The 16,000-nt window shown below is 44.4% G+C and overlaps 1 protein-coding gene across 1 annotated transcript in view; it reads left to right on the top strand.

Moving 5' to 3' along the window:
* Window positions 1-3,113: 3,113 nt before the first annotated feature.
* Window positions 3,114-16,000, top strand: part of fign (fidgetin) — a 42,725-nt gene continuing 29,838 nt past the window's right edge. The window contains exon 1 of the mRNA XM_063214666.1: window positions 3,114-3,144. Coding sequence (XP_063070736.1) covers window positions 3,120-3,144 — 25 coding nt within the window. The 5' untranslated portion in view covers window positions 3,114-3,119. The remainder of the gene's footprint in view (window positions 3,145-16,000) is intronic.

The following is a 16,000-nucleotide window of genomic DNA, read 5'->3' as shown; positions in this document are numbered from 1 at the left end:
GAGAGAGAGAGAGAGAGCAGTGGTCAGGGAATAGGCTACTACACCTATTCTGGTACATGCAGCTACAGCAACCCAGCCACTGCATCCAACATAATAAAAGCATCCTCCCTTCAATTTTGCTTCAGCTATACATCTGAACATAAAATTGATAATGCATTTGATTTCACCGCTCGCACTGTCTGCGGCAACATTGCCTGCAATGTGTGCATTAAGTTTTATATTCTCTCCCTTGCTTCTATATCACCCTCCCCCTGTCTTTTTTTCCCTTTCTGCCTGTCTCCTGTCTCTCATGGTCATCTGCTCTTCTTGAGGACTGTCATTGGCTGGTAGTCTTTCCCGTCCACCCCGCAACGCACCTCCACATGCCTCTGCCACCCCCGCCAACCTCCCCTTCAACCCCCCCCCAACTATTCCATAACCTTTCCTGTCTGTGGTCTCTAAGTTTGACATTATATGGGCAAAAAATGCACATATCAATATTAAAAGGCTGTTAAAAGATTCAGACTGTGGCAGAATAAAGATGTGACATACCAAATAAGACAGACTCCTGTTCTCCTATCTCTCTCTCCATCCATCCCTCCTTCTCTCTCTTCCTCCCTCTCTCCCACTCTGTCACTCTCTTTTTTTTCTCCCCGTGTCTCTTTTTTTCCCTCTCTCGTCTATCTTTCTCTCCCTCTTCTTACATCCACCTCTGGCCATTGTTATCAGCAGTGCCAGGCTAAATCAGAGCGGTAATTATTACCTTGGAGTTTGTGAGCCATCATTTGTTAGGCCGACTGAGAGTGTTGGAGAGGTTGGCCACGGGTGGGGGGGAGCGGAGCGGTCTCCTCTGAGAGGGGGGTGAGAGTGGTGGTAGACAACGTGTGTGTGTGTTTGTGTGTGTGTGTGTGTGTGTGTGTGTGTGTGTGTGTGTGTGTGTGTGTGTGTGTGTGTGTGTGTGTGCGTGTGTGTGTGTGTAGGGGGGGGGGGGGGCTGCTGCTGGAAATGGCATGGTGGCTCTGTGGGGGTGTTGAGGGACGCTCAGGGCCGAATCAATGCATCACTCCAAGGACCCCCGGAGCTCGCCGAGTCCCTCGCAGGGCACTCTGGGACGCCCGGGTGCCAAGCTCCCAGATTGTGTGTCTGGATCGAGGTTCTAACGGCCATCCCTATGGAAATAGCCCTCATAAGAAGATCCATAACCGAGATGGATGACTGTCAGGGGTGATATCTGAATGCAATGAATTTGGGGTGTGTGCGGATATGGGATATGGGAATCACTTAGAAGACGAAAAGCACTATATTGCCTGTGTACATTTTTCATTCTCTAGCCTTCAATTACCATACATGGGTGCATCATGTAATCATGGTGGGATAATTAACATGTAATTATCATTAGGATTAGAACATCAACATGCTATGGATGTGTGGATGTTGTTTGTTCTAGGCTTGCCAGTGTTTAATTTGGATATGGTTTGACACTGACAGGACTGCGGAAATCAAAGCTGAAGTTAATGTGGGTCTGTCATGCAAACACAGTTCATGCAAACAGGTCAATGAACTGAATACATTTTGCCATCAAAAGACGGTGTCCTATTTGCATTCACTTGATTCACTGAGAGCCACTGTGACGCAGGTGAAAATGACCAACGGCCGTCATCCTAGGACTGTTCTTCTGGAATAATGTAATGTTTTCAGTATTGATATACTGATATTGTGGAGTTATAGCCTAATAAAATCGTTAAATAGCTGAGGTCGGCGGTGCCTTTAATTTGTCCGCTCTCACTATGGCGCTTATGTTTCTATATCAACCCGTTTAAACACCTGCGGAAAGTGTATCATCTTCACTGGTATGTCAATAGGATGGCTTAATGTAAACTTTCTTACCTAAATGTGCAATTACGGTATAATAAACTACGTGAAAATACTTTTGAAAATGGATCTCTCCAAATAACGCATGCGCAATAGCGCGGCATGGTGGCTAGTGTAGAGCAGCTGTTTAGGGTTTGAAATTCCAACATGGCAGAGGCTGTGCTGTTCAGTCTTCCCCTTACTAACTTGGAATGCTTTCAAATCGCAAGCATCTGTGCGTAACCCGAAATTGCGTTCATCGGCAAAGCTGTCGGATAGATGTTACTCTAACCCGGGTTGCTATCCTGTCTCATATACAGGTAAGAGTTACCGCTGATGTGTCCTGAGATGCGAGTAATTTGTAGAAAAACCACCGAAGCCGTAGGCTACTACGGAATAGCGACCGCTTTAACCGCAAAACATGCTCCTCTTTCTTTCAGTGTTGCTCATCATGCATCATCTCGAAACAATGGTCCGTATCTGAATTCATCGGATACGTTTCCTTTGAATACATGTCAATTGTAGCGCAAAAGTAGAGATGACGTGAAGTTTGGCACTTGATGAGTGGTGGTGGAAATTCATTCTAATTGCTATGCAATGCCTTAGATGAGAAAGTGAGAGTGGGTGGGGTTGGAATTGTTTCAAAGTAACTTTCCAAGGAACGCTAACTTCACGTTTATCTCATTAGGCGGATAAAAAGTTTATATGTATCATTTTAGACCACCAGTATTTACATTCTGTATTGGGTACCCTTTAAAACGACGGCAGCTGATTTAACTCTAATGATTTATGTCTGTGGTTACGCTAAATGTGTGCCACAAACGTAGTTATGTCATTAATGTGCTGTAGTGGGTCTGCCATGCATGGTGGCTCTGCACATTGGTAGTTTAAATTAGAACGGGTTAGAAGTGACATGGGCTTTGCTTTCCGTAGTCATGTGCTCTCTCTCTCTCTCTGTCTCTCTCTCCCCCCATCTCCCTCTCTCGCTCCCTTCCTCTCTCTCTTTTGCTCATTCGCTCGCTTTCTCTCTCTCTCTCTCTCTCTCCCTCCGCATGTTATCCAAGAGCTTTTGTTGGGGTTTTGCCTTCTTCGTTCTAATGATATGCATGTAGGTTAAATGAATACCTGACGACAAGGCCCCCACGTTTTGGAGTTTGCAGTGAAACTCGATAGCCTGAGAGGAAAAAGTGGCCAGTGATGAGAAGAAGCAACCTTTGGAATTCCTTCTCGTAAAAAAATCCCATTCTGCTCTTTTCCTCCTCTCCCTCTTGTTTTTTAGGCTTGAAGACATGATCACTAGCAGCAGTGTTTATGGTATGTTTATTTTGCAATAATTCTCATGCAGACCGCTTTAAAATGACATTATTGTATAGTCTTCATTACTGCATGGATTGTGGTAACCATAAGCAAACATTCGGCGGATTTGTATTACTCCAAGTCTACTCATTCGGAGTGCATTTGTGTTTGTGCAAATCATTTTTGTCGTTAATATTGCTGTGTGTGCTAGATCATATTGTTGTACATTGTAGTGTCGGAAAGGAATCGTGCTGAGTTGTGAACACAATAACAACAGCTAAACAAAATAGTTGCGTTGGTGCGCCGACAAGAAATTAGCGCTTGTAGTTTTTGGACATTATGCTGGACTTGTGTATGAAATTTTAGTAATCAGTGACTATTGGTGCATTTTCTCATGTGTTCAGAAAGTTGATAGAATGGAGATGTCAGGTTCATATTTTAATTATGGAGACCGCAAAATATTATGCTACCGTTCCCGACTTAGAAGCAAAATGAGCTCCCATGAAAATTATGGCATTTTACGCATGCAAGTGAGTTTGAAAATAATACATTTTGTTTTCAAATAGACGTAGTCTGCATGTAAACGCCTTGTTTAGAAGACATTTCTGTGGTCTCTCGTTCAGCTTTTCGGATGTGATTAGCAGATGGGATGTTGGCGCCGTTGGCATGTTAAATCCCCTCATTTAGACCATGTTAGTTGCTCTCATCCCTATGTACCCGCTCGGTAATAACACAGCAATCTAAAATTCATACAGGTGAGAGATATTACCTCTATAGTGTAAACTACAGTATACAGTAAGTGTAAACTCAAAAGACGTGCAGAGCAATGTGTATTAGATACATGCTGTGTGGTTTGGGAGATTTTGTATTTAAAATCTGCCATTGTAAATGCCATTTGTTATTACATTAACTTATAACACAATATTTTCATCCATTTTTGCTATTTAAGTTACAAAGTAGAGGTGTGTAGCTTTGTGCATAGTTTTCCTGGTGCACACTTAAAGTTCCAATGATAGTTTCTGAGATTAAGAGATTAGCAGAAATTGTAATATGTGAATCAATCCAAAAAGTGGACAGAGCAAAATTGTCCTGGAATTGTGTATTTCATATTACTAATGTGCATAGAGTGATTCGCTGAACTGTCTTGCACCTTAACAATAGTTAGATAAAAGTAACAGCAGTTATTTTTGTTGACTCTTTTTGTAAACTCTTCACGATAGCATAAGTCAACATTGGACTTTTACTGTTGCTTTGTGATATTACAATATCACATTTCCTCGGTTGAGATATTAGAACTGAATTTTCTATTGGCAGACAGGCCATTCGTTTTGTAAACACACACACACTTTACTACCAGTTCACCACGTTGTGAAACACTGACAAGATGTGCAAGTGTGAGTAAGAAGTCTTTAAACTCTTGCACACATTAATTTGTGAGCCAGACAAGTGTTTTATTTTGAACTGAGTTGGGTGACACTATCCTTCAACTTTGTTTGATTTAATTCACAACATTTCCCTTTGCCTGTCAATCATAGAGGCAGGCACATTACAGTGATGCACAGAAAATTAAATCCTTGTTTGAGCAGAAAGCTAAAAATATTTTTAAGTTAGCATATCATTTGCATGTTGTTATTTAAAAGGACAATTACTCTCAGTAGTGGCAGTGCTTCACTCCTCTTCAGAAATAACAGTGCTGAGATTTCCATCAACATGAAAATATACATCACAATCATTTTCATTACGCTTGAGTGTTTTGATGCAATTTTTTTCTCTCTCTCTCTCTCTCTCTCTCTTGTCCCAAGAGTGGGCATCAAGCATGTTTTCGAAGCCATTATCTCTATATGCTGTTGTGGTGCTTAGTGCCGAATTTGCAAGCAGTTGGGTGAAGTTTTACTGTAATAGGATATCACTAGCTTGTTCGAGCGCAGCGTGTTGCAGGTATTCACTAATGCACTGTCGGTTTCTTTCTTTCTTTCTTTTTTTTTACAAGCAGTAGTGTTTGCACATGGACATTCTCATCCTGTCCTGTTGCAATACAATCACAACTTTATAATTGTCATATCTTTTCTGGTCACTTATAAGGCTGCATGTAGTGTACTATGAAAAATCTTCAGAGGTGATGGGAGGTGTGTGTGCTAACTTGTGTGGGTTTCTGTGTGTGTGTGTGTGTGTGTGTGTGTGTGTGTGTGTGTGTGTGTGTGTGTGTGTGTGTGTGTGTGTGTGTGTGTGTGTGTGTGTGTGTGTGTGTGTGTGCGCGTGTGTGTGTGTGTGTGTGTGAGAGAGAGAGAGAGAGAGTGAGAGAATGTGTGTGCATGTGTGTGTTTGCGCTGGCGTGTGTGTTTGTGCTGGTGTGTGTGTATGTGTGTGCGTGTTGAGAGGTTGCGTTTCTTAGCGCCTGTTGGGTGGCGGGGAGGTGAAGTGTGAAGGCTGTGTGTTATCAGACGGGATGAAATCTTGCTTAGTCCTGATTTAACCCCAGCTGTAGCCTTATGAGCATGTTAAACGGCATGACAGCTCCCTTTATTCCCTCCTCTATGTGGGCCACTTATGATTGCTTTTCTGTGCAGTGTGTAGGGCACACACATGCACACGCGCGTGCGTGCACGCACACACACACACACACACACACACACACACACACACACACACACACACACACACACACACACACACACACACTCACACACCTATTCCAACACATTTAAGGTATACGTGTGCAAAACATGCACACATGCAAAGAAAACATGTGATCACATACACACAAATCCAGACACAATGCACTCACACAACACTCACATGCAGGCGCATGGGCAAATACATTCACACCAAAATACAAACAAACACGTAATACACGCACACAAGCGCACACACACACACGAGCGCAGGGGTCTCATGTTGAGTTTTCGCGTGTGCGCTTGATGACAGATGCTGGCCCCTCCCCTTCTCATCGGCCTCTTTACTTGATGCCTCCCATGTTGACATGCTGGCGGTGCACACACACACCACATCACACTACACTACACTACACACACACACACACACACACACACACACACACACACACACACACACACACACACACACACACACACACACACTGGCCACAGAGCCCCAGCACAGCCTAGGGGGAGATGCCAGCGCACATCATGCCCCGCGGCCACACACGCATGCACACACATGCCTAGATTTGCGTGCGCGCGCACACACACATACACACTGTCACACACGTATTGTGCTTTGTTTTATCTTGCTGTTATCTACATATTAATCCTCTCGTCACTTGTAATAACGGCCTGTGAAAATACTTTGTTGTTGTCTGATGATCACAATGGGTTTTTTGTAGTCTGTGTAAAATGTGTTTTGATGTGCAACACACAGTTTTTAATGTAAGTTCTGATAGTGTTGTTAATGCTTTGTGTAAGTAAGCGGTATCTTTCAGATGATTTTGCTGTGTGTTTTGAGGTAAGATTGATGTTATAGGTGGTTTGATTGTTTTTAGGATTTATTAAATGGGGAATTAATGCAAAGGTGTGTGTGTGTGTGTGTGTGTGTGTGTGTGTGTGTGTGTGTGTGTGTGTGTGTGTGTGTGTGTGTGTGTGTGTGTGTGTGTGTGTGTGTGTGTGTGTGTGTGTGTTGCATGGGTGAGTTGAAATCAGCTCTAAAGGAGATTGAACTTCAAGCACTGGGGTGTGTGTGGGAGGGAGGGGTGTGCGTGTGTGGGGGGATGCTCTTCACAATCCTTGAATCAATGTAATTAACAAGTGCAAATTTCAGATCATTTGCCTTAGTGGTTAAACATGTTTTTTTTAGACTTCCACTCCAGAATTTTGAGAAAAAAAGAAAGAAATGTCAACACTGTATAGCTAGAGAAAAATGCGGCGCTCAAAGCCGTTACCAACATCCATACCGCAAAACTATTTTTAATACTTTCTACAAATGGCACAATTAATGTTTTTCTATTATTTACATTTCAGCGTTATCTTGTGTTTGTATCAACAGTGTATCTGTTTTGGAGGCTGAAGTGGCTAATTGCATTCATACATATTCATGCTTAACCATTAATGTACGTGCTGTTGTGCTGATACATGCTGTATTTATCACAGCGGAGGTGAACTATTATATTTTCCCCTTCCATTTACATATTTTTCACTCGGCTACCATTGTATCAACCTTAGTTGTGTATTTGAATATTAGCTTTGTCTGTGTTCATTTTGTTAATGATAATATAATCTCTAGTGAATCTTACAACTTTTTTACTTTTTTCCAGATTGTGAACACAGACAGTTATCAAAAGGCATCAGCAAAAATAATATCTGAGTTATCGCGTTGCTTGACATCTACTGTCATTACACTCTGGCGCTGCAAACGTCTTGATCTGTCTGTGCCAACTAAGATTTCCCACTTAGTGTGCTTGTTCCAAATCCGCCGTGACTAATGGTCGTGAAAGCGCTACTTGTGTTTCCCAGTCGTGGAAAATAAGGTGTCATTTTTTTTGAGCGAGCGAGACATCAGTTGGTAATACCGCTTTGTGCATCCGCATATTCCTCCAAAACGCCTGTTGACGAGGTGCACAATAGGTTGGATCCCGGGTGGCCCTAAGTTGGCTTGACACGCAGGTTGTGTGAATGCGCGGCGCTAAGTTAGTGTGACATGCTACTGCTGGTGTGACGCGCATTATGAAGCATTTTTCTGTCTCTTCCTTTTCTGCCTCTCCTTCTCTCTCTCTCTCTTTCTCCTCCTCTCTCTCTCTCTATCGCTCTCTCTTTCTGTTGTGTTGTCTCTTTTGCGTGTCTCCTGCGTTTGAGACTTGTGTGCCCTAGCGGCCACCGTCTCCATTACCTGCAGGTTGTTTGGTATAAATTAGACTGACAGTTTTTATCTCAATCTAATGGTGACAATTAAAGCCACCTTCAGACTGCCACTCCACTCGCCTCACGGACAGAACACCTCGGGGAGCGTTGCCGCCGCCGAAGAGCATACACGTGTGTGTGTGTGTGTGTGTGTGTGTGTGTGTGTGTGTGTGTGTGTGTGTGTGTGTGTGTGTGTGTGTGTGTGTGTGTGTGTGTGTGTGTGTGTGTGTGTGTGTGTGTGTGTGTGTGTGCGCGAGAGAGAGAGAGAGAGAGAGAGAGAGTGAGTTAGAGAGAGAGACAGTCAGAGACAGAGGGAGAGGGAGAGAGAAAGCGAATGATGGCTGCCTCAAATTGATGAAACGCTCATGCTTACAGACGGATACATTTGTCAGTCGCTGTAACAGATCTGATTCAGACACCTCCCCTCTACCGTCAACACCTCCCCACCACCACCCCATCCTCACCACGCACACGCGCACACGCACACGCACACAGATTGACACACACTATACAGACATGCGCACACACACACACACACACCCTCTGTACTCTTCCCTCCTCTTGCTTCATGCCAGACAAAGCCTGAGCTCAAATGAAATCAGCGCTAGGTTGTCATCTTTAAGCAAATATGTTAAGTGTTGTCTTGCGTGCTTTTCATCTGAAAAGTGCGGCGGACCCCAAGGGAGCCCGACTCATGCAAATAGAACAAATCCCATTTCTTCAGAGAGATAACCTCCCTGTCTCTCCTATCCCCCCTTTCCCTTCCCTTCTCTTCTCTTCCCTTTCTCTCTTTTTCTCTGTCTCTCTCATGTTGCCTCCCTTCTCCTCTCCCTCTCTCTCTCTCTAGCTCTGTCTCTTTTTCTTTCTCTCTCTCTCTCTCTCTCTCTCTCTCTCTCTCTCTCTCTCTCTCTCTCTCTCTCTCTCTCTCTCTCTCTCTCTCTCTCTCTCTCTCTCTCTCTCTCTCTCTCTCTCTCTCTTCCTCAGTCCCTCTCCTGGCAGCTGGCTCTGTTATCTCTCTGTGTTACTCTGTGTGCTGACAATTCTTCCAGTGATCCAAGTTGGGGTGCATTAGAAAGTGGAAGCAGCTGTCTGTAGCTATACTGAGAGACGTGTTTGCTCTTCTGCAAAGATGAAGGACCATGAATCCTTGACATCCTCTCCTCTCTTCCCCCCTTCCCTCCCCCCATACCACACACACACACACACACACACGCACACACACACACACACACACACACACACACACACACACACACACACTCACCATCGCCACACAACATCCACAAAACAGACAGTCTTATCTCATTTAAACTCACAGGGTGTCAGTGGTGTCTGTTTTTTTTCCCTTGGTCTGTATGATTCTGACTGACAGAATATGGCGTTGCTATATTTGACTGGCTGGTAAGTATGTGTCTGCTGTCTCTTGTGGCTATCTCCTTGTCTGCTGTCCTTATTTGCTTCATGCTGTATTGTCTGCTTCATGATGATTTTTTTTTCTCCCCTTCCGACATGAAACTCTTGTTGCATTGAGCCACTGGTGGTTTGAGAGGGGAGACGGGGTGTGAACGCAGATTAACCCACATGCAGATGATGCAATGGGGACTTGAAGCAGGCTGCCAGGTGTTGTACAGGTGTTCCAGATGCATGAATACACGGGCCCCTCATCACCTGTGTTGTGGTTCCAGCTAAAACTCCCATTTCAGGGGAGGAAACGACCGGGCTGATCCGGAATTCTTTTGGGTATGGCGAAAACCACCATTTCAGGGGATAAACATCTGGACCGATCTGAAATTGTGGCGGTTCCGTTCCATCTGGAGTGTCCTCTTGCCGTTTAAGTCCAGACTATTCTGCTGCCAACAACCAGGCTGACGCTATATTGTTTTGATTATAGCGAAAACAGCTCTTTCAGGGAATGAACATTTGGACCGGCCTGAAAATTGTGGCGGTTCCATCTAAACTGTCCTTCTGCCGTCTAAGGCCCGACTATTCTGCCGTCATGTGTGGATTTGTGTCACTTTACTCTGTTGTGACATTGACAGCGCTGTTTGTCGGGCGACATAGATTTACTGCGCTGATCGGCTGGATTACAAGGAAATCAAGTTTTTTCCCCTCGCTTTCTTTTCGTCTGTCTGCCATCAATCACGTAGAGCCATCTTTCATCAGGCACTCATATAATGTGGCTCTTGTATCAGGGAATGGGTGAAAGGGAGTTGCTATTTGTGGACTGACATCCCCCCCTCTGTAAGTAGCCCCTTGCTGGCTGCCGATCAGCACGAGCTGGTTAATCAGACAGCATCAGCAGCTTTTCATGCCTTGATTGACACATTGGTCTTTTGAGTTCAGTAACGTGGTTACGCACAGCTAAAATTAGACTTAAACACAGCCACGTAGAGCTATACCGGATCGCCGCGATGAAAATGTGCTAACGTGGCCAGTTGATATTGTAACCATATTAGAGTTGTTTACCGTGCACAGGTGTAGGAAATAGCCAGAGAAATTTGATAGGAGCGTTCGGTGAAGTGGAGATTGTTGAGTTTTAATGGTAGAAAATAGAAAAGAAGTTGTTTTTTGTGTGAGGAATAAAATGGTGGTTGTGAGTAGGTGGATGCTGCTTGAACAGTGTATTCCTTATGCTGCCTGGCAGCTCTCAGCCTCACTGACTGGGTCCCCTTTGTGGCTCTGTGGTATTTCATCCCGGCTGAAAGACCAGATGCAGAATGCCTGAGATGCCTTTGAGTGCGGCATACAGCAAGAGGAGAGGCTGTTCATGCAGAGTGCTTATGTCAAACAAGTCATTTAAAGGATTTGAATGGAGTGGAGTGGAGCACTGTCTCCAGACCTTTTTTTGTCTTTCTTTGCCATTTGCAAACAACGAACTGGAGGTTTTTTTTATCTCCTGCCTCGAAAAAGCTGTCTGGATGCTTGTAAAATGGAGAGGTGGTGGGTGGTGGTGGGGAGATGACTGCACACCCCCCTGGTCTACTGGGGATTGGTTTAGAATAGACAATCCCCAGGTGTGCAAAAGTAGGTTTAGCTGTAATACTTTTTTAATCTGGACGGGGGCTAGCAGATTCATGAGCGTTCATAGATCTGCTTCAGTAATTACCATTCCCCCAGTGGCCGGCGAGGAGACGTTTGGCTAAATCACTGATGTCTTCATTACACTGTTTACATTTTAATTAGACGTACCGAAACTTTTGATTCCTAATGGCCTTTATGATTGAAGATTTTCTCCTCCTTAGCTCAGTGGAAGCCATGGAGACATGCTGTGTGTAAGTGCAACTGTCAGTTAAGAGGAAAGCGGATTTTATTCTTCATCTTCATCTTTTCCATTTGTCTTCTTTATAAGTCTTGATGAGAAAAGTTTTTTTTAATTATTTTTTCTGATATGTCTCAGATTTGTGAGATCAAAATAATTATTGGAACAGTGACCTTCAGTGCCAGCCTACCTGTTTTAAACATGCTTTTGATACATTGCTATAATGGGGCTTTGGGTTTTTTTGTGCGTTAATGAATAAATGTGTGGAGCTGCTTTGTAAAGCTGGAGTGACATTGAGAGTTGTTATTAAAATATTCTTTGCTCTCAAAAGAATGAAGTCAAAGAATTTTTAATCTCCTAGAAATAACAGTAATTAGAATTTCCACATCTGCCCCAGCAAATACTGATGTCTCTTATTTCACTATTGCAACACACTGAAGTGTTGGTACATTTTTTGAAAATTAAGTCTTATCTGTCTAGAATAGATCATTTTACCATCTGGTAATTGCCCACGACTACTGCAGAAAGCTCTTGTGCAAAGTCTTGCTTAACCTATTTAAGGTGCACTTGTGAACAGTGTTAATTCACTTGTGCTGTGGTGGCTTTCTGTCGCAGGCACTCTGGGCACTTCCCAGGTGACAGAATCGCTTGCGGGAACAACCACCTAGTTTCAATCATGGTGTAGAACGTAGGAACCAGCAAAAGTTCTGGTCATAGGCTAGCTGGTACATTGCAATCACCACACCACACCACTACAAGCAATACAAAATACCATTGGATTTTGTTGTGAAACTACTGCACCAATGAACGTTAGCACGATTACAGTAAATGTAGAATATCAGTGGCTAATTTAAGAATAATTTAGGAAGCACTGTGCTGTGATTTTCTCAGTCTTGGCATTTTTAAAAAATTGCTGGTTTTAAGATTGGTTGGAATTTTTTTGCCATCCTCCACGCTATCCAGCAATGTTAGCGCCATACAAAGGAACAAATCCTAAACAATTGTAGTAACAGTAGCACATAGTAGAAGTAGTAGTACGTCTTTCTCCCCCTAAGGAGATGGTCCCACAGGAGCAGGATCTGTGGTGGGAACCTGGCACACAATTGTAGGTCACACTTCAGCAGCCTGCAAGTTCCAGCGCAAGAAAACCTGGTGCCTCTGACTCTCTCACTCAAGTTCCCATTGGTGCTGTGTGTCACACATGTGAGATTTTGGTGGACAAGAGCAGATTTGAAAAGGCCCTTGAAAAACTCTGGATAGCATGGAGCAGCGTGTTCTTTTTTGGCATTGGAGGTGGCTGTCCCCTTCGAGGTGGCCTCGAAGCCTGTCTTCCTGTGGTCCCTCTCTCTCTCTCTCTCTCTCTCTCTCTCTCTCTCTCTCTCTCTCTCTCTCTCTCTCTCTCTCTCTCTCTCTCTCTCCATCTCTCAGTCCACAAGGTCTTAGTTGGGAGGAGGCTTTTTAGTGATTTTTCCAGAATTGTGCATTGCATACCAGATGAAATGAATGTTTTTATTTCCAGCCCCAAGTTCGATCAATGGGTTTCAACTTAATTTTTCATCATTTCTGATTTTTTTTTCGCTGTGTGACCATGACTTATAAAGCTGTCTCTAAATAGTAGCTCTCTTTCTGCGGGCCTTAGAATACCAAATATTTTGGTTCATTTGTGAAGGTGTGTGTGCATGTGTGGGTGTGTGTCTATGTGCAATGTACATGCAGTACAAAGAATGTTGGATTTAACTATTTAAATGTAACAGTGGGGAGATAGAGTAGGGGAAATATGTCATAGAGTCGAAACCGTTGAGTTCCATATGCTTTGCAGAAAGAACTTGGACTTACAATATGTAGTAGACATTGAAGAAATTAAAAGGACTGTGTAATACATTGCTTGGATGTGTAGCACAAGAAAGAATCCACATATGATGTGGGAATATGATGTGGGAGACATTCTTTATTCCCTCATTTCTTTATTCTTTATTTTATTTTTTTGCAATAAAGAAAGAAATGTCTGTAGCTGGCAGGAAAAGAAGGGAGGGGGGAAAAACCTTCAGGAATGATGAATAGAGTCATCACTTTCAGCGGCTAATTGTCTCAAATTGATATTTTGATGTACTACTAAAGATCGCATAAAAGAAAGTCAGATCTTAATTAGGACGATGATCATAGGAGATGGGCTCTGCCGCCGCTGCTGTTCCTCGCCCGCCTCGTCTCGCCTCGCGCCACTGCCACTGCACCGCTCAAAACTTCCTCGGCGCTTCATTCATCCTCGGCGGGCAGGCGGAGGGAGGGAGGGAGACCGGCCGACCGAGCGAGCGAGCGAGCAAGGGGGGAGCGACGGAGCGCTGACAGGTTGGCGTCCGGCCAGGCATTGACAGAAAGAAGCTTGAGTGGCGCGGAGCAGGAGCACTGTGAGGCCTGTCGGGGAGAGTGAAGGCGAGCGCTAGAGAGCGGAGAGGAGAGGAGAGGAGAGGAGAGGAGCAGAGCGCAGCCTTGGTAAACTGCCATGTAGCTTTAAGGCGTCAAGCAGTGCCTGCTGTTGATGGCCATGGTGGGGCTGGGGGAGCAGGATGGTGTAGACGGGGGAGAGAGGCTGCATGGTGGTGTTGGTGATGGGGTGAGTGCGTTTCGGGGAGGATAGTGAAACAGGATGGTGTGGACAGGGGAGAGTGGCTGTGTTGTGGTGGTTTTGGTGTTTGGGTGAGCGATTTTAGGGGAGGATAGTGGAGCCGGATGGTGGGGTCAGGGGAGGGTGGCTGCGTGCTGGTGGTGGTGCTAGTGTGACCGCATTTGGGGGAGGATGGTGGGGATGTTGGGGCAGGATGGTATGGACAAGGCAGAGCAGGGTGACTGAATGGTGGGGTGGTGGGGCAAGGTTGATGCCCGGTGGGGGTGGGTGATGGGGATAATGGGCAAGGGAGGGTGGATGTGGCAGTGCATGGTGGCAGTGTGGTGTTATGGTGACAGCATGTGCTTCCTTGTGAAGAGTGGGGTGGGATGATGTGGCCATGGGAGGGAGGGTGTGTGTGGTGTGGTGTGGTGTGGTGGTGTGTGTGTGTGGGAGGGGGGGTAGTGAGTGGTGGAGGGGAGCATCTGCAGTGACACAGGGATGTGAGTGGTGGGGATGTGAGCGGCGCCGGGGCTAAATGCCTCACGCGTTGCTGGTCCAGCCGGCTGGCCAGAGAGGGGCTGTCGCTAATGACGGTGCGTAACGTAATTATCTTGTCCGGCTGTCCACTACTGAATCTCTCTCTCTCTCCTTCTCCCTCTCTCTCTCTCTCTCTCTCTCTCTCTCTCTATCTATCTCTCTATCTCTCTCTCTGTGTCTGTCGTCTTGATGGTTCAGTGAGTCATTCTGTTTTCCCCCTCTTTAAAAGCTCTATCTCTTAATGTATTTTACTGTGTTGAATGCTTCCCGTTTTTTTTTTCTTCTTTAAAGAGATACGCTTGGAGTAATGCAAGATGGTCAGGTGCACACAGCTAGAATAATTTAGATTTCAAATGAATTGTGACATCGTATTATCTTGCTGTCTTATCCAAAGTCCATTGTCTCTGACAAAAATAATTAAGAGTAATGAGTTGGGACGATTATGGAAATGGTCCAGTTATTTTGTATTTAGCTGATGCATAATTGGTGTAAAGCAAAATGACACTGGCAATAATCCTTAAAATATGCTTTACATTTTTTAAATTCCTCAACGTGTGTTTATGTGCAAGCACAATGCTGACAGCCACCCTAAAATAAAGGCATATTTGTGAGGCAACTCTTTGCAGCATGTTAAATAAAAAAATTAAAAAAACATTGGCCATTTACGTGTAGAGGGCATGCTGCATGCCTATCTGTGTGAAACATTGACTGGCAGCGTTTGGGAGGAAACTGAAAGTTATGAATAGGGGTGTAAATCACAGCCTTCATGACGATACGATACGGTATTGATTTCTTAAAGCAGATTCGATTATTTTTGATACTTAAGTGACACTGTCCCATTTTTGGAAATAAGCTTATATTACACCTCCCCTTGAGTTAAATAATAGCCTCTTACCTTTCTCCTGTACTTCCGACCGTTTTCTAGTTATGGCAGTGCACATTTTACTTCCAAGCTAACAGTTAACATTGAGTCCTATGAGACCAGTTAGCCGCCAGTTGGTCTCATAGGACTCAATGTTAACTGCTAGCATGGAGGTAAAATTTGCACTGCCATAGCCAGAGAACAGTTGAAAGTACAGGAGAAAGGTAAAACTCAATTATTTAACTCAGGGGGAGGTGTAATATGAGCTTATTTAAAAAAATTGGACAGTATCACTTTAAGAATTCCCCACGATACGATGTGATTCAATTCGATTCGATTTTTTTCCAAGTACTTTTCCACTACTATTGTGTTATGGAGCTAGGGCATTGCACAGGGGCCAGCGATTCGATTATTTTCGATACTTAAGAATGCCCCACGATACGATGCGATTCGATTAAATCGCCAGCCGATACTTCGATGCATCGATACATTTCGATTTTATTTACACCCCTAGTTATGAATCACCATCACCACTGTCTGCCCAGCCCAGCCCTCTTATGGATCTTAATGATCAGAGCCCAAGGGGATGGGGATGGGGATGGGGATGGAGGTGTAGTGGTGGTGGTGGTGGTGGTGTATTATATTTTGAGGGATGGAGAGATTGGCCTCCATCCTCTTCTTGCTATGCTAACCATACCCCTTCTTCTCCTTCTTCTTCTTTTCCTCCTTAAAAATAGTGCTCAAGCTGACCCTATTTCCCT

This window comes from Engraulis encrasicolus, chromosome 13 (assembly GCF_034702125.1).
Source record: "Engraulis encrasicolus isolate BLACKSEA-1 chromosome 13, IST_EnEncr_1.0, whole genome shotgun sequence".
Taxonomy (NCBI): domain Eukaryota; kingdom Metazoa; phylum Chordata; class Actinopteri; order Clupeiformes; family Engraulidae; genus Engraulis; species Engraulis encrasicolus.
Note: the sequence above shows the minus strand (reverse complement) of the source record. Positions and strands in the feature narration are given on the sequence as shown.